This window comes from Rhinolophus hipposideros, assembly GCF_964194185.1.
Source record: "Rhinolophus hipposideros genome assembly, chromosome: 21".
Classification (NCBI taxonomy): Eukaryota; Metazoa; Chordata; class Mammalia; order Chiroptera; family Rhinolophidae; genus Rhinolophus; species Rhinolophus hipposideros.
The window spans coordinates 27,817,125-27,841,705 of NC_138067.1; the positions used below are offsets into that span (position 1 = coordinate 27,817,125).

At 44.8% G+C, this 24,581-nt stretch overlaps 2 protein-coding genes across 3 annotated transcripts in view; both read left to right on the top strand.

Annotated features, from left to right (window-relative positions):
- Nucleotides 1-24,581, top strand: part of PLCG2 (phospholipase C gamma 2) — a 136,657-nt gene that overhangs the window by 69,763 nt on the left and 42,313 nt on the right. For both annotated transcript variants that reach the window (XM_081031355.1, XM_081031356.1), the window contains exons 10-22: nucleotides 2,208-2,309; nucleotides 3,059-3,177; nucleotides 4,825-4,910; nucleotides 6,463-6,583; nucleotides 6,982-7,150; nucleotides 10,350-10,454; nucleotides 11,514-11,603; nucleotides 12,218-12,393; nucleotides 14,608-14,808; nucleotides 15,819-15,938; nucleotides 18,492-18,672; nucleotides 20,166-20,237; nucleotides 23,477-23,586. In XM_081031355.1, coding sequence (XP_080887481.1) covers nucleotides 2,208-2,309; nucleotides 3,059-3,177; nucleotides 4,825-4,910; nucleotides 6,463-6,583; nucleotides 6,982-7,150; nucleotides 10,350-10,454; nucleotides 11,514-11,603; nucleotides 12,218-12,393; nucleotides 14,608-14,808; nucleotides 15,819-15,938; nucleotides 18,492-18,672; nucleotides 20,166-20,237; nucleotides 23,477-23,586 — 1,652 coding nt within the window. The remainder of the gene's footprint in view (nucleotides 1-2,207; nucleotides 2,310-3,058; nucleotides 3,178-4,824; nucleotides 4,911-6,462; nucleotides 6,584-6,981; nucleotides 7,151-10,349; nucleotides 10,455-11,513; nucleotides 11,604-12,217; nucleotides 12,394-14,607; nucleotides 14,809-15,818; nucleotides 15,939-18,491; nucleotides 18,673-20,165; nucleotides 20,238-23,476; nucleotides 23,587-24,581) is intronic.
- LOC308489769 (proteasome subunit alpha type-2) lies at nucleotides 12,950-13,804 on the top strand. The gene has a single exon (XM_081031357.1). The coding sequence runs from the start codon at nucleotides 12,959-12,961 to the stop codon at nucleotides 13,661-13,663; it is 705 nt and encodes a 234-aa protein (XP_080887483.1). The 5' UTR covers nucleotides 12,950-12,958; the 3' UTR covers nucleotides 13,664-13,804.

Here is a 24,581-nt window from a genome sequence, read left to right on the forward strand (position 1 = left end):
ATAATCATGGAAGTACATAGCCACCTGGAAGTTAATTCAACATTTCAATTCAGGAATGTAAGCAGTCTTTTGTTGATTTTGCCCTATAGTTGTTAACTGATTAACCTCTCTTGTCCCTTTCTTCCACCTTCTAGTCTGCGGTAATTTAATTTAGGGAATCTCAGAATTTTCTCCTTGTCAGAAGTTAAATGGCTAACGTCCTGGAGACAAGTAGCCTTATATCCTAGAATTTACCACCTAGTGCCGGTTAATTTTATTACAGGGGAGAATGACAGGCTTTCCCCCCCAGCCCTTTTGCTGGGCTGCCCTCAGAGATCAGGGATACAGGCCAGGAGCAAAGTATAGGAGCTCTTCACATGCGAGACAGCCTGTGAGCATCTGTGTGAGTGCAATAGGAATGATGGACATGATGTCAAGGATGGGGACCCTGAGTTATCAGACTGGGTGACCCTTAATGTCTCATGTGCCTGGTGCTCTGTGAGATGTTGGCATGAAGCAGAGCTCATCATCTAGGACATTTGTTTGGGGTAATGGGTGCTCACATATACCATTTCCCTGAAAATAAGATCTAGCCGGGCAATCAGCTCTAATGTGTCTTTTGGAGCAAAAATTAATATAAGACTCAGTATTATATTACATTATATTATATTAGACCCGGTCTTATTTTACTATAATTTTTGGAGCAAAAATTAATATAAGACCCGGTCTTATTTTACTATAAATATAAGATCCGGTCTTATTTTACTATAATTATGTTATATTTTACTATAAGTAAAATAAGACCGGGTCTTATATTAATTTTTGCTCCAAAAGGCGCATTAGAGCTGAATATCTGGCTAGGTCTTATTTTCAGGGAAACACGGTAGAATAATCACTGCAGCACTTGGTGTCCAAATTAGTACAAGCTTTTTAGAAAGCACTTTGGCAATATGCAATTAAAATGAAAACTTTGCGAAAAGGTTTATGTACTTTGATTAAATAATTGCCCTCCTAGGAACTTATCCTACAGAAATCATAGCAGCATTTTCAAGAAATGAAACCTTGAAACTAATCTAAATTTCCGTTAGGGGACTGGTTAACTGTGCCCCAATCCAGCCCTGGGTAGATGGGTGACACTGTAGAAAGGGAGTTAAAAAGAAGACCCGAGAACTAATGTGCCTGGGTTAGTCTAGGCTCATTGTTGGATCAAGGTATTGAATGACTTGAAGCCTCAGTTTCCCCATTTATGTAACATGGAGAATTATATGTACCTCCTGAGATTGTGTGAGCTCAAAATTAGCCACTACGTGAAAAAAATATAGCACAGAGCCTAGCATACGGTCCGTGCCCAGTGCTAACTGCCATCACCATTTAGTACTCCTTTCATTGTTATTTTTGTTATTCTAGATGCCTAGCACAGTACTCTATACCAAGTAGGTTCATTTTTTAACCTCCAGACCATTTGTATTTTAAACTCCTTTAGGCAAAAGATTTCTTATTCACAGCCAACTAGTTCCAGGTTATATCAGCTAAATACACATGCTTTTTTGTGCAAAATCTTTGTAGAAGGAAGGAGGAAGCTGCTGGCCTTTTGAGGACATCTAGGCCTGACAAGGCCTTTGCATTAAATATCTTATAATTTGAGTTTCATGTTTCAGTATTCAAAAATCCCTCTATTCAAATGAACTGACTGTTCCCCATTCTCCTACCTATTTTGTGTCCCTTATCCAGGTGGATTTGTAAGAATCAACAGCAAGGCTCTTTGTTGATTTGTACCCACATGCCAGGGAGGCCATTTCTTCACCACCTCATTTGTATCTGTCCTTAAGCTTTTCTTTCTTTCATACATTCCGGTCTGACCCTTCCCACACAACCACACACACGCATCTGGTAGCACATTTGCTTTGATTCTTAAAAGTAGAAGTTTTAGACTATTTGGAACCTAGAAAGCATTAGTCAAAGTTGAGTCTGTGGGTCCTATTTCATCCCTCTGTCTGATGAATACTTGGGGTTTTAGGGTTTAGAGAGGAAAACAGTAGTTACTTTTGTAATGTGCGTTGTCACAGAAACTCTGCGTGGATATTATTACTCCCATGCAATGGATGAGGGGGCACAGAGAGGGTAGATGACTTGCTCAGGATCAGCCAGGCAAGTAACCCTGGTGGTCTGACCTAACTTTTTTGCCTGTCCTCTTTTTGGTGACTTCTTGTTCTCTTTGTCATTCTAAGGAGCTTTGGGCTCAGGATCTGAACAAAGTCCGTGAGCGGATGACAAAGTTTATTGATGACACGATGAGGGAAACTGCCGAGCCCTTCTTGTTTGTCGATGAGGTGAGTGGGCTCCTGGTGACAAGTTAGTCAAGGGCTCGTTTTCTTCCAGGTAATGAATTATTGCAGCCTTTCCTTTTTCTCGTCCTTCTCTATTGATTTTGTTGCCTGAGTGTGTTCTTTGATTTAGCCACTAGAGGGCGAGTAGAGCCCAGAAGTGCATCATAAGCCCAACAAATTCAAAGGTTTATGGGGTACTTTCGAGCTGTGAAAATGGTTGCATTTGGCCCTGAGTGAGGCAGCAGGGGACGTGAGACTGAGGGACAACAGGAAGCTCCTATCCCCTGTAAGATTGTTCCCAAGAAGCAGAATGTTACCCCTGTGCCACTCAATCTTCTGCCTTTTTAAAAAAAGGGGTCAGGAATTGGGATATGAAATTTCCTGCCTTTTAGATGTTATGATGCTGTCAATGTTTTGTTTCTCCATTGGCTGGTGGGTTCACAAATGTTCAGGGTATTATTATGCCTTAAAACTTATATAAAGCAAGCAAATACTCTTATAGAAACATATTTTAGGATACACGTTAAAAGGGAAACCATTGTATAGGTCAATGAAACATGTCAATACAGCCTGTTGCTATCTGAGTTTCTGCATTGAAAATTTGGGTAAGGGAGACCTAGAGACCATCTGTTGAGTGAACATATCAGAGCTACCATTTCCCCATGTTGGCACAGACCAGAAAGAACCAGATACCACCCATCCTTATCTTCACCACGGTATCTCTCTCGTCTTTGTGTTTGTGACTCTCCTAGTTCCTCACGTATCTGTTTTCACGAGAGAACAGCATTTGGGATGAAAAGTATGATGTGGTGGACATGCAGGAAATGAACAATCCCTTGTCTCATTACTGGATCTCCTCATCACATAACACGTGAGTTTGGCCACCAGCCTGGGATGGGTCGCGGATGAAGGGGAACATGGCGGGCATTCGATGGCGCTGCTCTGGCAAAGCATGTGGGAAGTGGATGGAGTGCAGGGCCACGCTGCTGAGACTGGAATATGCACGCACTTCTGGAAGGGGTCGGGGACAGCACCTCTTTTGCCCAGTTGGCATTGCTATACTAATAATATTGCTATAATCCTTTTCCTGTGGCCCTAAAAAGTCAATCAGCAAAGCTCGTTTTCATGGTTTGGGCATCTCATAGTAGCCATGGCAAAGCAATTGAATTCTCATTGAACTGGTATTTACTAAGTGTCTACCCTGTGCTTGCTGGGTACTGGGGATATAGCAGTGAAAAGAGCAGAACAGAACAGCCCTGTTCTCATATGCTTGGAGGGGAATCTTGATGATGGACAGGAGTTGGTGAGAGGAGAACAGGTGGCCAAGCAAGATAAAGGATTTCAGACAGAGGAATGGCATGTGCAAAGGTCCAGGGGCAGGAGGAACTGAGAGGGATCTGTTAAGACTAGACTGTAGAATTCCAGGGCGTGGGTGTGAGTGCCAGGAGAGGAGGCTAGCAGGGTCAGCTTGAGTGGAATCTTTGAGTGATGGCAAGCACAGTGGGAGCCACTGATGGCTTTTAAGCCAGAGAGCAATATGCTCAAATTTACATCTTTGGAAAATTATCCTGATTACAAAAAACAATAAACTGGAAGAGAGAAATGGTGTTACACTCAAGTTCCAATATTAAGTCTGCCTTGTACGGTGAGAGGGTGAAGGCTTTGGATCATGGGCACCTAGACTGCTGTAGATTGATGGTTTCCTAAGTATCATTCTAGGCAGGAGGTGGAGAGAAGGCCCTTAAGTTTATCTCCAGGCGTTTTGGAAGTTAAGAGTCTTTTTCAGGGGCAAATTGATTTCATGGTTCTCTCTTCCTCATCGTGTCCATTGGTTTAACAGTTCGTGTCACACCTGTCAATTCTACCAAACCCAGAAGCGAGTTAAGGAACATACTGTGTTTCCCCGAAGATGAGACCTAAGCAGAAAAGAAGCCCTACCTAGCATGATTTTTCAGGATGATATCCCCTGAACATAAGCCCTAATGCATCTTTTGAAGCAAAAATTAACATAAGACCCAGTCTTATTTTCGGTGAAACACGGTAAACTCTTAAAAAGAAGGACATGAGGAGGAGGAGAGTGCATAAAAATATGTATTTTTATGTCCGGTGGACATAGTTCATAGCATAGTAAATTCCACTAATAGTTGTTGATCATTTAGTCAGTACCTGCCTTCCAGGTACTGATGGCCCATCTTTGCCCTGTTTAGACTGAGGACCAGTGGGTACCATGCGGGGATCGTTAATTTATCATCTGCTATTAGTCTTACTCTTGACACCCTTTGACCAAGTTCTCCTCAAAAGAACACATGGTCTCAACCCTACACTTGGATTGCCAAGGTGGTTATTCACATCCTGCGATCATGGCCTGAGTCTAAGGCATGGCCACCTGATGGCAGGTGTCTGGCCTACATCCTAACCATGGGTCTTTCTAGACAGGAAGAACTCAGGCCTTTGGGAGCTTGGGATGAGAAGCTCCCCAGGGACTCCCTGAGGTGCAGGCCCACCTCTTCTCCTTCAGGTACCTCACAGGTGACCAGCTGCGTAGTGAGTCCTCTCCGGAAGCATATATCCGCTGTCTGCGCATGGGCTGTCGCTGCATTGAGTGTGAGTAGCCTTTTCTGGGTGGAGATAACACCTACAGTGAACTGAGGGTAGCCTTATACCATGTTTCCCTGAAAATAAGACCTCACCGGATGATCAGCTCTAATGCGTCTTTTGGAGCAAAAATTAATATAAGACCCGGTATTATATACCATACCATACCATACCATACCATACCATACCATACCATACCATACCATACCATACCACACCATACCATATATTTATGTTTTATATTGTATTATATTATATTTATATATTATATTATATTATATTACCCGGTCTTATAAAACAAGACCGGGTCTTACATTAATTTTTGCTCCAAAAGACGCATTAGAGTTGATTGTCTGGCTAGGTCTTATTTTCAGGGAAACACGGTAGTTACTTAATGCTTTTCTTTTTTTTCCCTTTTTTTTTTTTTTTTTTTTTTTTGGTCTTAAAGACCTTAATAGTGGGGATGGGTGGGACAGGCCGAGGGAGTAACCAGGTACCCGTAGCATCTGGGGTAAGGAATGTGGCCATCAAGACAAGGAGTGGTATTGAACCTGCTGGGTTGGAGCCACAAACTGTTAGGTGGTAATTCTGGGCATCTAGAAAGGGTCCTGATAACAATGGAAGCCAGTAGCAAAGATGGCTTTCCTGTTCTTCTGTCCTCCCTCGGTTTCTTTCTGGGCTGTTTTTAGAGGAAGGCAAATAAATGCCCTTCGTGTTTTAGCAGCTAGCCCAGCCACGGATGCCGTCCGCACTGTTCTTGTCACGGCTGCTCACAGACACCCCGGTGCAGGTGATTCCAGGCACCTGGACGTGCCCAGAAGCCAGCTGCTTCCTCCCTTCTCCTCACCTCTCATTCCCTCGCCTGACCTAACCACCGGAGGCTCATAGGTGTACTGGGCTGAAAAAAGGCACAAACCACTGAACTAGGCTCCAATGTTACAAAAAAATAATAAAAATTCATCATGGCGTCAAACTTTAACAACAGTTATTCCTACAGACTGTTGCCTCATTTATACTTTCTCCCCCATGGGAAGCAGCAAATGTGAGAGAATTAAGTTTGAAACTGTTAGTTCCTGTTACCTCTGAGGGATGACGATATAGGGAATGTTCACCTTCTACATAATCTAGCTCTGTTTGAATATTTTATTATGAATCTTTAAGAATAACATTTCCCATTGCTGTGTATTATTTCCACTAGCAAAAAAAGCAAGCCAAGGTTTAGACAAGTAAAATCAGAAAGTAAAATACACATAAATGTCTTTTTAGAAAAGAAATATTTAAAATAGTTTCTTTTGGACAAATGCATTGCAAAGGGACCTTTAGTTAAACAACCAAAATCTTCCCGTAACCACGCAAGTAACATATGTACACAGATAACACATATCCTCATGTGGGTGACCCCTGAGTATGATGATTGATTTGGCCTCCATGTTCTAGTAACTGAGCTGGCCTGGGGGTCAGGGCTGATCTAGTGGCTGGCTGGGCAGCGTGTCTGCCATCAGTGGACTTGCGAGGTGGGGCGTGATGGACAGGTGATGAGGCTGCACGTTTCTCCCATCAGTGGACTGCTGGGATGGGCCGGATGGGAAACCCATCATCTATCACGGCTGGACACGGACCACGAAGATCAAGTTTGATGACGTCGTGCAGGCCATCAAAGATCACGCCTTTGTTGCCTCAAGGTCAGTTGTCTGATTTCCAGGTGGTTCACCTTTAAGGGGAAGGGAGCTAAGGTTGAGCAGACAGTCAGACAGATCCGAACCTCACTCCCCCCGCCCCCCGCCCCCCGCCCCGCCGCTCCCCCCCATTACCCACCCCACACACACGCAGAGACACAAACACACCAGCTGGGCTCCGTCTTGACCAAAGTCACTGCCAAGAAGTCCTTCCTCAGCTGAGTGTTGGCGCCCCCTACAAAGCCAATAGCACACGTCACTTCCTGGTTTGAGAGCCTGGAGGAAGCTGGCGCTGGGAAACCATGAGACTGTACCCCTTAATGAGCCGACCTGCCCCTCCGCCAGGCAGGCACAGATGGGCTGCCTGCCCCCCTTGCTGAGCTGCTGGCCTCTGCCATCCACAGCTTCCCAGTGATCCTGTCCATCGAGGAGCACTGCAGCGTGGAGCAGCAGCGCTACATGGCCAGAGTGTTCAAGGAGGTGTTCGGTGACTTGCTGCTGACGAAGCCCACGGAGGCCAGTGCTGACCAGCTGCCCTCACCCAGCCAGTTGCGGGAGAAGATCATCATCAAGGTAGGCGACCTTGGGCTGCTGTCATTCACTAAGGAAAGCCATTGGCTCAGGGCACTGACTCCAGGTCCCATTGCCTGGGCTCATACCTCTCTCCTTACTAATCTGTGACCCCGGCCAAGGTCATTTAACCTCTTGGTGGCTCTGTGTTCTGGGAGGGGGTTGGATATAATAATAGAACCTACATGGGTAGTGTGCTGTGAGCATAATGTGAAAGGATGTGTGCAAGTGCTTACAACTGTGCCTGTCCCAAAGCACGTTCTATGTAAGTATTAACTCATGATCGTTTCTTCTTTTGGCAAGCCTCCACCCTGCCCCTCTCTGAATTCCATGCGAGGTGTTGGGGGTGTTCCCATGACCAAGGCACTCTTCTTGCCCTAAGGAGCTCCCAGTCTAGAGTGGGAGATGGACTGGAGGTTGGCAGCTGCCCCAAAAGGCTGCATTCACTAATGGGGTGGTGTACTAAGTGCTGTGGGAAGAGATGAGTGATTGCTGTGCCCAAGAGTGGCAGGGATGCCGCGGAGAAGGGTGACATTTGGGTGTTTGTATTACGAGGATAGAGACAGTGGCTTAAAGCATATGAGTTCAGTTTTTCCTCATCTGAGGGAGAGTGTTCTAGAAGCTTTGAGCTCTGGCCCCACAAGGTTATCCAGGGACCCTAGGTCCTGTTCTACAGTCTCCTAGGTAAAGGGTTTTCAGTTGGGGTTCCACAGATCTCCAAAGAATCCACAGATAGAATTCAGGAGGGGTGGTGTGTGAACTTGGGGAAAAAAATGTTGCCTCTTTATTTTTATTAACCTATAAGTAAAATTTTAACATTTCCTTTTATTATGAACATTGGCAACAAGCCACTTGGGACTTTGTCATCAGCAGAAATCACGGATATTTTCATGTCACACTTAAACAGTTATTGCAAATATGTCAGAATAATGTACTCATCACCATTTTGAAATTATGGTAGTTATTAGATCTGCCTCTAGATCTTATATAAGATATTATAAAGAAAGAACTTTTTTAGTAGATTGCAAATATTTTTATTTAATATCTTAATAATTATATTTCAATAGAATTAGTTTCTCTTATAATTTTATGCATTATAAATGTTATTCTGAGAAAGGGGTCCACAGCCTTCCCCAGACTTCAAAGAGTGGGGTGGGTGGTGTATGTGCCCATGGTGTATATGGCAAAGGCTCTGCCCTAGGGCACCATCCTGCTGTGTGTGGTAGAGCTCCAGCTCACAGAAAGGGGAATCTGAGGGGGTCCAGGGCCAGCGATTTCTAGTAAACAAGTGAATGTTAGTTGTACATATCCCAGCCTGTCCTGTTCTGTCTGAAAACTTAGTCTTATGCCCACACCACCTGCAAGCGAGGCTGGGATGTGAAGTCTCTAGTAGGGCAGCCATTAGTGGAAGGAGCTGGATGGATTTTGTTGACAACTAGCAGGCTGAGATGGAAGGATGGACAGGTGTTTACTAGGCAGATTTTGTCACGTGTCACCAAGATATACTGGGAACAATCCCCTATGTGCCAGGAGGTCATGGTCTAGTGGGGAGATAGACCCATCAACAGAGGAGCACGCAACAGTGTGTGTGTGTGGGGGGGGGCGGGCAGGGGCTTGGACTGAGGCCCATTCAGAGGAGGGGACATTGGTGCTTTTGGGGCTAAAAGCACCAGCATATTTGGAGGATTTGGCTAAGATCCTGAGACAGTTTTCACTTGAAACGCCAAGGGAAGCATCCAGCATGGGAAAGGCAGGAAAAATTACAGAGAAAGCTGGGCCAGGGAGGGTCCCCGTCTTCTCAGGCATTTGGTCAGTGAGTCTTCAGGGGACCTCGTTGCATTTCTCTGTTCCCAGCGCATCTGTCACTTCCCTCTGTTTCTGTTAGGACAGCTCTCTGTGTGTCCCCATTTTAGGGTATGAAGGTTCCTTTTAGAGCACTCATTGCCCCACCGGTGGTACTTCATGGCTCACCCCTTTCTATTTCAGAGAAAGGGGGTGAAGACAACATTTGTGATAAAACCAGTGCGTGCCATGCACTGGTACTGGGCTAGGCATGGTTGTAAGTATTTTCTTATTCAATCTCATCAAAACCCTGCAAAACTTACCCAGGCCCCTCACCCACTTTACAGATGTGGAAACTGAGGTCTAGAGGTTGAATACTCAGCTGAGATTACACAGTTCTTGCCAAAGAAATAATTAAAAGCTGTTCAAAATGGAACACTTTCTGTCATGCTTTACCTTTTACAGGCATCTTACATGCCCTTTGGCTTGCTGGATTCTTTAGAGGTGTCATTATCCCCTGTTTATGCAGGAAGTTACTGAGACTGAGAGATTGTCACGTGGCCAAGGTCACACAGCCAATAAGGTGATAGGCTTTGAATTTAAACCCAGGTCTGACTCTCAATCCCGAGCTTCTTTCACCAGGTCACCACAACCTGGGATATATAAATGCTTGACTAGGTGGTCAGTACTCACCCAGGTGAGTGTGTTGTAGTCATTGCCTTAGTCTTACAGATGAGAAATGTGAGGTTTGGAAGTGTGGACACCTGCCCAGGGTTTCACAGCTGATAAAGTAGCATCAGTGCTGTTTGCACCGAGGTCTTCTTTCTCTACATCCTCAGTATGCCTTCTGCTGCCCTGCCCATTGTGTGCCCACTGGACGGTGATCCTGCCTTTCCCTCTGTGTCCTGGAGAATGTCGGGCACACAGGTAGTCTCATTGATTCACCAAGTACTTATCACACACTTACTGTCTGCTGAGCTAGCACAGGAGATTCAACAGGAAAGGAAACCAAGTCCCAGGGAACTTTTAACCATTTCTAATGGTCCATTTCAATGGTCCTCATGGGACTTAACATTCCAGCAGGGAAGACAGACAAACAGAGACATGGAAAGACATAGGACTAAGAGCATGAAAAATAATTACCAAGGGCTAGAGAGTGAAGAGATGGGAAAGGGAAGGTGGGCTATTTTCAGATCAATAGTTGAGGAAAGCTCCTCCAAGGAGGTGACATCGAGCACAGAGCTGAATGTCGTGAGAGAGGAGCCAGGCAGAGAGAACAGACAGTGCAAAGGCCCTGAGGTAGGATGCCGCAGATACATGCTTGCTGGCTGGCTCATGGCAATGAATGTTTGCTGGCTCAGAGATCCTAAACCTGGGTCTCGAGGGAGGCAGGCTATGTGTATTTTTTTTTTCCCCTCAGCATAAGAAGCTGGGCCCCCGAGGCGACATAGATGTCAATATGGAGGACAAGAAAGACGAGCACAAGCAGCAGGGTGAACTGTACATGTGGGATTCCATCGATCAGGTGCGTCTGTTCGCTCCTCTTCTTAGAGCCTTGCAAGTATCCAAGGATGGCTGGAGGGCTCTGAGAATATTCCTGTCTTACTCCCGTTTGGACCCAAGTGAATTTATCATTATAATGGAACTTTTATTTTTCTTTCATATTTTAAATGTTTTGTTTTGAAATAATGTTGTATTCAATATGACCCACGACATATTGACACACACACACACACACACACACACTCACACTCACACACACACACACTCACACTCACACACGCACAGAATTCCCATATACCCTTTACCTAGAGTCTCCAAATACTAACATCCTACATAATCAGAGCATAATTATTGTAACCAGGAAGTTAACATTAGATCTTATTACAATATCACTAGTTTGTGTACTAATGTGCTTTTTGTGGTCGTGAAGCCAACTCGGGTTGCAACAATGCGTTTAGTTGTCCTAACTCCTTAGTATCTTCCAATCTAGGACAGTTCTTTTGGAAATCTTATTTTCTTGGTGAGAATAAGGCATTTTGAGCGCTAACACCATTTCTTATATTCCTTAACCTAACAGGCAAATCCATTTGAGTCTGTTTTCACATGTCTATTATATTCTCGAAATAAACATTAAAAATGGTTAAAATTTAAATAAAGAATTAAGTCACAATTAAATTTTGAAGAAGGGGTCTCTAGACAAACTGGCGGAGAAATCCTGAAAGTCTTAAAAAGTAGATGAAATAGAAAAAGACAGTCATAAGGACACAAAAAAGCAATCCCATCATTCATAAAAGGCTTCAATTTAAATATGAAATAGAAATTTGATATTAAGTCATATCTACCCTTCGGTACATTGAATAAAAAAAATCCTGAAAATGCCAAGAGAACCCCAAAATAAATAGATATTTTAAAAGAAACATCTCAAAGAGGATCAAATTCTGTGAAACCACTGTAAATGTCTTTGGAAGTCGTTTAGGCGCGTCTCCAGGGAATGCTGGGTGATGCCAGGTGGGGGCCCTGGGCTCCAGATTTGATGGAGTAGAGACTTTGGGGAAGACCTAATGCTGGTTTTGCTTTCTAGAAATGGACTCGGCACTACTGTGCCATCGCGGATGCCAAGCTGTCTTTCAGTGATGATATCGAACAAACTATGGAAGAAGAACTGCCCCAGGTGGAGACCTCCTAGACTGTTCCTCTCATCCTGTGGCCACCAGGCCTGGACGTTTTCAGCCCAAGGAGTTGCCTCTTTGGGTACCAAGGCCTGTCTGGCTCTTCTCTGATTGGCTGGCTGGGCCAGGGGCTTAACCAATGAGGTTCACGGGTCTTTCCTACTCTCTGAAGGGCCTGAATGGCCTGTGCTCCCTAGGGAGGATGGGGACATTTGGATGTTCTGTCCAGCCCCACACCCTGGCCTGGTCCCTGGCTTTGCTGCCCTCTCCCCTTGGGCTGTTGACCCTCATTGGTAGTGTTTCTTGAGTATAGCCCCCAGGGCATTATGGCCCTCAGACTTCCTTTGCAATAGAGTTGAGGGCTGAACTGGTGACTCCTCACCCCATCCGTGTCTCAGGATTCCTGGAGGCTACCGTGGATGGGAGCTGTCAGGAGTAAGTGGCAGATAGCTGTAGCATGGGAAGCTGTCTTCCCAGACCTCTTGAGGTGAGGGCAGGCTGAGGCCACCTCTGTCTATATCCAGCCCTCCGAGTAAGCATGTTAAGAGGGACCAGTCTAGTGTTGCTGGGTTTTTTGTCCACGTTTTCAGAAACCCCTCTTCTCTTTGTTGTCCAGGATACCCCTCCCACAGAGCTACATTTTGGAGAGAAGTGGTTCCATAAGAAGGTGGAGAAGAGGATAAGTGCCGAGAAACTACTGCAGGAATACTGCAATGAAACAGGGGGCAAGGATGGGACCTTCTTGGTGCGGGAGAGCGAGAGGTTCCCCAATGACTACACCTTGTCCTTCTGGTAATGGCCCTCTGCCTTGGGCATGCCCACATTCCCCTCACAGCTGGCTAGATGGGAAACTGGGTGGCAAGTGGTGGGAGCTCAGGTCAGACTCAGGCAGGCCTGAACTGGAACCCCAGACTTCATTTAGTGAGTTGTATGGGGCAGGACTTGGGTGAGGTGGGTGAGGCCCAAAAAACTTAGTAATCAAGATTAGTGATGTTTCAACACAATGTTTAAAAAAATCAGAAGTTATACAAAAAAATTTATGATGAACAAAACATCAACATTTTAAATAAAGACAGGATCTGACCCTGCACTTAATGTGATGTGACCTCCACTCACCTCTCCTGAATTCCGGTCCTGGATCAGGTTGTATAACTCTGGGCAATTCACTCAACCTCCTGGATTCTCCGTCTCCTCATCGCTAAAGTACAGATTCTAAAGGCAGCCTTAATAGAGCTGTCATGATTTTTCTCACTCCATTCATTCTTCCATCCATCCATCCATCCATCCATCCATCCATCCATCCATCCATCCATGCCTTCATTCATTAAAATATACTTATCGAGCTCTCCGTGTGAAGATGGCGGAACGCGGTTACAGCTTTTCGCTGACTACGTTCAGCCCATCTGGTAAACTTGTCCAGATTGAATATGCTTTGGCTGCTGTAGCTGGAGGAGCCCCTTCAGTGGGAATTAAAGCTTCAAATGGTGTGGTATTAGCAACTGAGAAGAAACAGAAATCCATTCTGTATGATGAGCGAAGTGTACACAAAGTGGAACCAATTACCAAACATATAGGCTTGGTGTATAGTGGCATGGGCCCAGATTACAGAGTGCTTGTGCACAGAGCTCGAAAACTGGCTCAGCAATACTATCTTGTTTACCAAGAGCCCATTCCCACAGCTCAGCTGGTACAGAGAGTAGCTTCGGTGATGCAAGAATATACCCAGTCAGGTGGTGTTCGTCCATTTGGAGTTTCTTTACTAATTTGTGGTTGGAATGAGGGACGCCCATATTTATTTCAGTCAGATCCATCTGGAGCTTACTTTGCCTGGAAAGCCACAGCAATGGGAAAGAACTATGTAAATGGGAAAACTTTCCTTGAGAAAAGATACAACGAAGATCTAGAACTTGAAGATGCCATTCATACAGCCATATTAACCCTGAAGGAAAGCTTCGAAGGGCAAATGACAGAAGATAACATAGAAGTTGGAATCTGCAATGAAGCTGGATTTAGGAGGCTAACTCCAACTGAAGTTAAGGATTACTTGGCTGCCATTGCATGATAATGAAGTGACTGAAAAGTCTGGAATTTCAGATAATCTGTATACCTAAACATGTTAAAGTTTGTTTTGTTTTGCAGACTTTTGCATACTACTTATTTCTACATGGTTTAATGGATCGATGTTTTTAAAATGACAAATCATAATAAACCGTTAAATCAAAAAAAAAAAAAAAAAAAAAAAAAAAAATATACTTATCGAGTGCTTGCTCTGTGGTAGGTACTGTGAGTTAGCAGTGACCAGACAGACAGGGGCTTTGTCCTGATGGAGACTAGAGTTTGGTGGGGAAGATGGATAATGAAAAAGTACTCATGCAAATGATACATAATTGTAGTTGGATAAGTGCAATGAGAAAAATGCAACATGTTATGCAAGTCTGTTAGAGAGGGCTCTAAGGTAATGTTGGGGGTGGGACGACTTCCTGAAAGAAGTGGCTTTAAGATGAAACCTGAAGGACAAAAATTATAATAACAACGTATGAGTAATTGTGGTAACACATGCTTACTATGTGCCAGGCAGCACATGTTGTGTATGATTTCGTTCAGTCTTCAGGACAACTCCATGAGGCAGATACTGTTATTATCCTTGTTTGGCCACTAAGATAATAAGAGAGGACAGGTCGTGTTCAAGGTCACTAGCTTGTAAGTGGCACAGTCAGGATTCGAACCTAGGTCATCTGGCACCAAAGTAGAAGTTATGTAGGTAAAAGGGAGCAAGTGGGTGGAGGAAGTCAGTAGAATGTCCCGGAAACCAGGCCAAAGGGTCAACTTGTGCTAAAGCCCCGGGCCTATTGTACCAGCAAAGGGACGCCTGTATGGTCACACCTAGTGTCTACCTCTTGGGATCCCTGGCTGCAATTCTGGCCCTGGCCTGTGTTCTCTGATATGCAGAGTGCAGAAAGGGTCAGCTGGCCTGACTTGGAACTGATATTGTCCCTCTCCCCGCAGGCGGTCCAACCGGGTTCAGCACTGCCGGATCCGCTCCACCATGGAGGGCGGGACCCTGAAGTACTTCCTGACTGACAACCTCATGTTCACCAGCATCTATGACCTCATCCAGCACTACCGTGAGACGCACCTGCGCTGTGCTGACTTCGAGCTCCGCCTCACTGACCCTGTGCCCAACCCCAACCCCCATGAATCAAAGCCGTACGTGAACCTGGGCTCTTGGGGCAGCAGATCTCAGGCGGCAACTCCATGGGTTTAGTGGAATGCAGACACCCTTGCAGACTGTGTTCACCAATCTGAAAAGCCAGTCTCATGGGTGTGCTGGGGCCCAAATTCCCATGTGGCTCACCACCCGGGCCCTCCGGGTCTCTTAAAGTTCCCAGGGTGGCCACAGTTCCAAATACCTGCTCTCCTTTGCTTTTGCCCCACTTTCTCTTTTCTCTCCCTTCCTTTCTTCTACTTTATCTTCATATTCCTGAGCTCCTGGGCCTTGATTTTCAGAGGTTAATTTTGCCCTGGTGACATCTTTCTGCTTGTCAAAGCTTATTCCTGTTCTGAAAGCGAACAAGGAAAGAGTAATTGTAAAGGTTTCCCTTTCATTATTTTTTTACCTGGTAAAGTGAGCATCAGTTATGCCTTGCAAAGGGTTAATGCATTCTGGAAACAAAGGAAAAAAAACAAGGTTTAAGCAGAAGGCTGTTAAAATGCACGTTTTTAAGAAAGCCAGATAACAGCAGCTTTATATTTTATTTCTCTTGTCTATATTCCTATGGATTGCCTTATAAAATTTATTGTTTCACATCATCTTTACAAGTAACCAAAGACCAACTAAACAAAACCTGTCTAAAACCCCATTCCCTGTGTTCTGTGCCTCCGATTTTCTGAGACACTCTGCAGTGACTCTACCTCCCTCTGATGCTGGCTCTTCTGAGTTGGGCCAATGTGTGGGTAAGGGGGTTTAGGGGAGGAAAGATTAGTTGATTTATTCTCTTGTGCTCCAAACAGACCCACTACATGAACATTTCACCCAAACTGTGTATATCTTGGTGGTCTTGAAAAAATAAGCTATCTTCAGAGGCGTTTTGGATGGGAGACCCACTGTGTAATTTCCAGTAGTTTCTGAGGCCATATTTCAGGTATCCTCAAGCCCATTGTGTCCTCCTCTGCGGGCGGCCCTCTCACTTGGCCCTTTTCCTGGTTCTGTGCTGCAGGTGGTACTACGATGGGCTGAGCCGTGGAGAAGCAGAGGACATGCTGATGAGGGTTCCCCGAGACGGAGCTTTTCTCATCCGGAAGCGGGAAGGTAGCGACTCCTACGCCATCACCTTCAGGTACGTCCATAGGCTAGAGTCTGCTGCATGCTCTCCAGAGGAGGCTTAGGAAGGCCAGGTGTGGAGAGCAAAGGGGGAAGTGCCGGTGGAGGGTTAGCTCACAGTGCCTTTCTCCTTAGGGGATCAGCAACAGTGACGGCAATAATGGTAACAAAAGCAGCCTACACTAACATGTGCTCTCAGTGTGCTGGGCCCTGGTCTGTTTTCTCAAGAGTTATGTTCTATATTAAGTCACTTTATCTTCCAACAAGTCTGTGACTGTGATCGTTATTTTTCAGAGGAAGAAACAGGCACAGAGAGGTTAAGTAACTGGCTGAAATACGCAGCCAGGAAGTAGTGGAGCTGGGATTTGAACTCCGGCAGCTCTGGCAGCCCAGATCAGTGATGTTAGAGATCTGACTTCCTCCCATGGTCACTTGCCACCCAGCGCTGCCAGTGGGAAGGCCGTATAGACCAACCATCTCTAGGACTCTGGTTCTGTACTTTAATTCCACCCCAAGACACCTGATTTCTCCAGTTTCCACCAATGACAATGTTGGGTGGGGGGGGGGGTTTCAGACCCAGTTCATCATACTGTCTCTTTGTCTTCCCAGCCCCAGTTTATTCTTGATGATGGTGATAGCTAATGTTTCAGATACTGGGTTGTCTTTGAGACTTCATCTGGTTGAGTCCTTCATTATAGCTGGTGAGGGGTAGATTCAGTTATTACAAATAAGGCAGTGGAGGCCCAGAGAGGTCAAGTGACTTATCTAGAGCCACATAGCCTAGTTCTGTTCTGAGTCAGAATTTTTGACGCGGGCCTGTTCATCTCCAAAGTCTGTGCTCTTTCTTCACTGCTTTCCGATCCATGCAAAGAGATGAAGTTGTCTGGGAGTGATGGATGGGAGGTGTCCGTTGGTGGGACCAGGGGCTCCTTGGTGAAACTAAGACCTCAGGACATGGCACCCACTGACATATAGCAACACAGTCCAGGAGACCTGAAGTCACAACTCATATGTCAGCCCTGCTCCTGTTTCCTTCTCTTGCCCAGGGAAGCTAGTTTTAGCTTGCCTTAGTTTATATTTTCCTAAGCATTCATGCATTGAGTACCCTCTGGGTGCTGGATACATTGCATAGGGCTTTCCTTGGGTAACCTAACACTTTCCAGGAGACGGGAGCTTTGAATCCCCAGCACTGCTGGGAAATCCTCGGGAAACTGAGGCTCAGAGAGGCTACCAGAACCTGACCCACGCTCTTAATATCCCAGAGCCACCCTGTCCTAAGGTGCTTTTGTAAAAAGCTTTAAAATGAATTTTTAATTGTATAAATATAGTCTCCTTATAAAAATGAAGACATTGCAATGAAGACTAAAGCCCCTTGTGGTCCTACTCATCTTAGTTCTTATCTTGTAGATGGTACTCGTGTCTCACTGGTGTCTCCGTCGAGACTTGAAAAAAAATATTTATATACATATGTATACACCTGTGGAAAATATATAGTGCCATTTTGTGTGTGGGTAATCAGTTCTAGTTTTAAAAAATACAAACGGAATCATACTATAGTTTCATTCTGCAGCTTGTTCTTCTACTCAGCAGTATTTCTTTTTTTTTATATTTAATTTATTAAAGTAACTGCAAAGTGCTATGAAAGCAGAAGTCTTCCAGCAATTTTTACAGGGCTTTTTGAAGAAATGGCTTAAACAGGACATGTGTTTTAAAACCATAAAAAGTGTCTCTCCGGTGCAACATTTTTAAAAGATGAGTGGTTCGCCCATAGTAACTGTGCTGTTAGACAGTTTTAATGAAAAGATGCTCTTGGCTGTAAAGTTAAGGTCAAAACTTATTTTCCCAAATGTTTCTATTCTTGCTGATGAAAGCTAGTAAAACTGAGGAGCCTGTTCTGTTTTGGATTTTTTTCTGCCTCTTGTTTCAAATGGGTGAGGAAATAAAAGACTTGTTTCCTTTTGGGGAAAAGAAAATTCCACTGTTGCATTAGTTGGTCCATTTTTAGATATGATTTAAGGATTTGGGCACCAAGTCCCTGAGTTCTAGAGCAGAGACTGGTAAATGTTTTCTGTAAAGGACCAGAGGATAAATATTTTAGACCTTGCAGACTATGCGATCTCTGTTGCAACTGCTCGGCTCTGCTTTTGTAGAGTGAATGCAGCCACAAGCAATATATAAACAAATGAATGTGGCCATGTTTCAATAAAACTTTATTTACAAAAATGGGGAGTGGGCCAGATTTGGCCTGTGGGCCATAGTTTCTGACCCTGACCTGGACATTAGGGTATTTCTCCAAAAGTCAAGTCCTGTAGTGGGGAGGAGTGGAAGGGCAAGATGAACTAGCTGTTGAATCACTCCCCAGTATTTGTTCTGAGGTACAGGCTCCTCGGCTCCTCTGTATGTTTTGAAAAGACCCACATCATTGTATTCCATAGGAGCGCTATATCCTTTTATGACCTGGTCCCCTAAGGATGGACAACTAGGTTGTTTCTAAGAGGCAGGATTATATAGCAGTTGTCTGGCTGCCAGGATCTCGGCGTGTCAGCCCACTGTGATCTTCCCCCTCCAGGGCCAGGGGCAAGGTGAAGCACTGTCGCATCAACCGGGACGGCCGGCACTTCGTGCTGGGGACCTCTGCCTACTTCGAGAGCCTGGTGGAGCTTGTCAGTTACTATGAGAAGCATGCACTCTACCGAAAGATGAGACTGCGCTACCCTGTGACCCCTGAGCTCCTGGAACGCTACAACATGGTATGCGGTTGACTTACTAGTGATTTGGTAGAATATCTTGTCTGAGGTTCTAGTTCATCTGTTCATTCAACAAACCTTTACCGAGCACTTAACCATGTATCTGATACCCTGAAAATACAAAATTGAACACAGTGGACAAAGACCCTGCCCTCATGCTGGTTGCAGTCTAGTGTGGAGAAGACAGATAATAAATTAGATTAATGAAAAAAAAATACAGATCAAATGTCAGCTGGTGATAAGTGCTATGAGAAAAAAAAACTGGGCAGGTGGACAAGTGGATGGGGAAGTGGTTACCATTCTCAAAGGTAGTCTGGGAAGATGTCACTGAGAAAGAGACATTTGAGCAGACACTAGTGGAGGTGAAGGAGTGGCTCATGCTGCTTTGTAGAGCAAGAAGGAACAGCAAGTGCAAAGGTCCTGAGGTGAGAGTGTGCCTGGAGGCACAGAGAAGAAGCCGGTGTGGCTGGAATTGAGTGAGCCAGGGTAAGGGTAGAACTTCATAAGGATGGGGATTGATAGAAGGCTGCAGGTATAGGGCCACTGTAAGACACTTGCTTTGATCCTGAGCAATTGGAAGGTTCTGAAGAGAAAAGAGACCTGATCTGATCACCATGTCTCAGTTGCTATCCAGTGCATTTATTAACTTACTGAAAAAAGATTTATTGTGCACCTACCATGTGCCAGGAACAGTACTAGATACTGGGAGTATGGTGGAACAAGTCTGCCCTTAGGAAATTGAGGTTCTAGGAAGGGGAACTGGATAACATATAATTACATAAATAAGATGCCTTCAGGCAGTGTGAATTACGATCAAAGAAAATCAAATAGGATGGTGCCATATGGGGTGGGCGTTACATTAGATTGAGGTGTGGGAGGTCAAAGAAGTCCTCCTGCAGAGGGTTAAAATGTGAGCTGAAACCTAGAAGAGGGAGTGAATTGGCCATGGCTGCTGGGAAGGAAGTCGATTCTAGGTGGGGGAGCAGCCGCAGCACGCCCTGGGCTGACTCTGAGGGACAGAATGGTGGCCAGTGTGGCTGGAGCCCAGTGAGAGAGAGACAGAGGGCAGGATGGGTCTTCAGTGTGTGCAGTAAATGTTTAACCAGCTCTCTGAGGAAAGAAGCCCTGGTCTGTGGCATTTGCCAATTTCCATGGTGTAAATACTTCCACGGTGGCCAGTTACAAGCTACTGACACTAAATGCAGGTCAGGAAGAGACATCATAATGGGCTCTAGCACAGTCAGGGATTGTGTTTTTACAAAGGAGCACAGCGCCTGGCACATAATAGGCCAGGATAGGGGACTTTCTCGTTTTGGGGTAAAGTTTCCAAGTTTGGGGGAACTTCTTGATAGTCCCTCACTGTCTCTACCCACAAGGCACGAGTACACTGTGACATTTCAACTCTTTAATCCAGGAGGACCTGGAATCCTTGTTCAATTTAAGGGTTGTCCCAGGAGCATGGATGTTTCCATTTATTTTTCTTTGTTCTTTTTCAGGAAAGAGATATAAACTCCCTGTATGACGTCAGCAGAATGTATGTGGATCCCAGTGAAATCAATCCTTCCATGGTACAGTGCCAACCTTTAATTCACACTATTTCCTGGTCCCCAGATTGACATGGAGTCCACCCCTCCCTTCATCCCCCGCCCCATCCCCGCTGCTCCTGGTCATACATTTTGGAAAACTTGGCCAAAATAAATTTTTTTTTTTCGTTTTTAGAAGAAATGATGATTGACAATATGACATCTAGTTTCAGGGAAGAAGTTAATAGAAATCCATCCAAATGCAACTATGCCTTGCTAAAATTCTGAGGTTTGATGAACCACCTTTGGGCCAGATGGCTTCTAATTAAAAGTCTTTCAAACGTCTCTTGCTCACCGACTGAGTTGGTAGTGTTTATAAATTCCGTTTGTTTCACTGACCTCCTTGTAGTGTGAACGCTATCTCGTATTCCCACCCTGGCTGTTGTGAAATTTCCTGCAGAGAGGGATGGATTTTACTCTTAGCCCCCAGCTCCTCCTGGCTCTGGTTTCATTTCACATTTAATTTGAGCCAGCAGAGGAAGAATGATGCGAAGTTTCTGTTTGGGGGGCTGTCTGGCACGTGATTAGTGTACAATACTTGATTAGGAAGCGGCCCCACTGGTGGGCTCTGTAGAAGTCCAGAGACTTATATCTTTTTTTTTTTTTAAACGTATAATCCTTGGCCAAAGCACATCCCTTTCAGCAAGAAATGAAGTCTCAAAAAGTTGTAGGCGAATGGAGCTGTGTGCAAATTGTGTTAGGGGACTTAGCTTAATTGTAAAAGCTTTGATTAGAAGTGACAGATGCTTTGGTAATGAGAATGACATGGCCTCATGTCAGCTAGATGTCAGGGGGTGGTGAAGACCACAGTAAGCTGAGGAACACACAGCTTGTCTCAAGGGCAGCCACTCCCTGTGAACAGGAGCAGGCCAGGCCTGATTTCTCAAGACAAGCCAATAATCTAGATGTTTTATGTGAAATCTTCCCATATTTAAATCCTGGCAACTGAACCAAGTTGTAGAGAAACATCTTCCTATACCAGGTGAGCCACGTAAAACACGACTGCCTGATGAAATTGATCACAAGTTACCCAACTGGGGTGAATGCATTGAAATAAAATCATCACTAGTATGATGATTGAAAAATGATACAACAATTAAAAAACCCACTTTGGGAAAACAAGAAAAATCACCAGTTCTAGTCTCACCATCCTAACGCGGTAGATGTTTACATTTTGGGGTGCTCTGTCTCCTCTGGTCTTCACCTGCATGTATTTTACTGTCACTACCACCTGCACCTGCCAGTTCTGCTTTGTTCGCTTGCCACTTGGCCATGTGTGGGCTTCTCTACACTGCTTATCTTTTTAATGATCATTTTTGTTTAACCTGGTAGGCCAACTGATTTAGATGAAATACATGGTTTGGAATTTTAACTTAAAAAAAGAATGTTTTCAGTGCTGCAGAATATTCTGGGTGGCTGCACCAGTTTCACTATGTCCCCATCAATAGCCATTTGGGTCATTTCTGGTTTTCGCTCTTCTAGTTAATCCTAAAATGAGTTTCTCCAGGTGTGAGGCTTTGGGCATTTTTTGCATTATTCCCTTTGGATAAATTAGAATTGGAATGACTGGATCAATAATAGGTAACATATCGATGATCACACATCAAACAATGTTTAAGCACTTGATAGCTCATTAATCTTCACAAAAGCCCCATGCAATGGATACTAGTTTTTTTGTGCCCATTGTACAGATGAGGAAACTGAGGCACATAGAGTTTGAATAATTGCTGAGGTCACATAACTAGGATTGCTTTTATGCTAAGAGTGATGTGTGTGCTCTTAGCCACTTTTCATTGCCACATGTCTACTTGGTCATCTGATGGATGGCTTGTTTCTTTGTAGTTCATGAAGGACCATCTGTCAGGCTGGAGACTTGCTCCCTATGGAAGCCATTATATGGCACCACCATCTCTACCATTGGCTATATTTTCCTTGTAGCCTTCGAACCTGGCAGTGACTTGTGGAGTTTCATGGGGAAAGATGTGGCTCTGATCCTTATGTCCACCCTGAAAGCAAGACGTGCTGGTAGAGCAGGCTCCATTTGCAGGTGGGGGAGATAAGGACAGGAGACCTGGTTAGCCTCTGGTTGGAGGTTCCTATAGCAGAGCTTATAGAACCCAGTTTAGATCGCTTCTTAAGGAACATCATGAGCTATGGCAATAGCTCACATTAACTGATTCATCTCTGAGCTGAGCCACTTACCAGCTGGTTAACCTTGGGTAAAGATACTTCATCTCTCTGTACTTCGGTTTCCTCATCTATAAAATGAGCATAATAATACTGCTCCCTACCTGTTAGGGTTGTGGGGAGGATTAAAGGAGATACTGTAGATAAAAAGTCTAGAGTAGTTCTTTGACTATAGAAAGCTCCTAAGAAATGCTAGATATTGTCATTTTTATCATTACTGCCTTATCTCATTCAATAGTCTCAACAACTCTGTGAAGCATATAACGTTTCAATTCCCATTTCACAGATGGGGAAACTGAGGCTGCGAGAGCATCAAGGTTATATAGTAGCAAGGGACAGAGCAATAAATTGAACCCACATATTTGCATCCCTAGCCTGTGCTCTGAGGAGCAGTTTTCCTGGATTCCTTATAAAACCCGTTCCCATTTCCTTGGGTAAGGGGAGGGGAAATTGCTATCTAAGCAGGTTTGACAATTTCAGAGGTTTTCCCCATTAATATTTACTTGCTGTGTGGGTGTTCATTTTGCCATAGGTTTATGCTTGACAAGCAGCAGGCATTAAAGCAAATTCATCGCAGAAAATTTTTATCCTGAGTAAGTTCCGGCTTGCTTGTTCCTGCCAATGCAGAGACCACCTTTTGGTGAATATAATGGAGAAGTATCTCAGGCTTGCAAAATGTCAGTGTCCTGTAGGAGTTCAGTTAGGGGACCTGTGACCTAGGTGAAATACTGGCGAGGCCCAGCATGGCCAGGGAGTGTTGAACTTGAACTTCTGGGAGGGTTGTTGAGCTTGGGCACTGAGGACTTCAGAAGTGGTGGTGTGGCTGACAAGGTCATTCCCCCTCTTCACTCCCTGGAGACTTTTGGGGACTCTGCCTCCATTGCAATGCCACAACCTCGCCAGCAGATGGCACTGTAACCTTGGACTGAAGCCTCCCATTTCCTAATGAGAAGAACCAAATGTGCCAGGGAATGCAGCCGCCTCCCTCTGCTCTCATCCGCCTGGCCTGACCTTTTCCTTCTTATTTTCCCTGAAAGCCTCAGAGAACCGTGAAAGCTCTGTATGACTACAAAGCCAAGCAGAGTGATGAGCTGAGCTTCTGCCGTGGTGCCCTCATTCACAACGTCTCCAAGGAGCCCGGGGGCTGGTAAGGCTGAGCCGCTTAGTAGATGAACTTGACTGGTCCTCTCTTGGTGGTGAGACTCAAGTGCTGTCTGAGCTCTGACCCCTTTTATCTGCATTCTGAGCTAGCTTTCATCTGTGGTACCTTCTCTGGGAAGTAGCGTGATGTATGCGTGCTCTATTCGGAAAAGTGGATAAACAACAGTAATAATTATCATATCATATCACATCATATTATATATAATTTTAATTGTAATAGCAGCTATCATTTATTGAGATCTTACTGTGTGCCATGCATTATGCTAATTGCTTTCATATTACCCGCGTTCTAAACCTGTGGAGTTATGACTGATTATCCATACCTTACGGATGCGGCAAACGAGTCTTTCCAAAATTGCACAACTACTAATAGCACAGGCTCTTCCAGACACAAGCCTGGGCGTTATTTTAAATTCAAATGCTTATGCTATGGATCAGTCCTGTGCCCTGTGCAATAGTCCCATCCTGGATTGAAGAGGGCACACTTTTTAGGCCAAAGGTACATAGGTGTGCTAAGGTTTAGTTACCTCCAAGCCCTTTTCACCTGGGAAGAAAAATTTGCTGCCCATCCATAGGTCCAAGGGCGGGTGGTTTTGTGGATGATTTCTACCTTAGACCAATAAGAACTCGTTCATAACCCTGAGCACTGGCAGAGAGTCAAGTACCTCACAATGCCCACATCTCTTCCTCCCACAAGCTAGCTGGGCCTGACCTAGAAATCTGAATAGCAGCTCAAATTGAGCACTTCTGTGTCAAGCACCATTTTAAACACTTATTTCAATACCCAGTTTAATCCACACAATGACCCTATAAGGTTCTTTCTTTTACTATCTGCATTTTACAGGCAAGGAAATGGAGGCACAGAGAAGTAGAGTAACTTGTCCAGGGCCACACAGCAGGCTGAGATTTGAAGCCAGGCCTTCTGACTCCAGAGCCCACGCTCTTAACCTTAACTCATATACTAGGTCCAGAGGTTTTCAA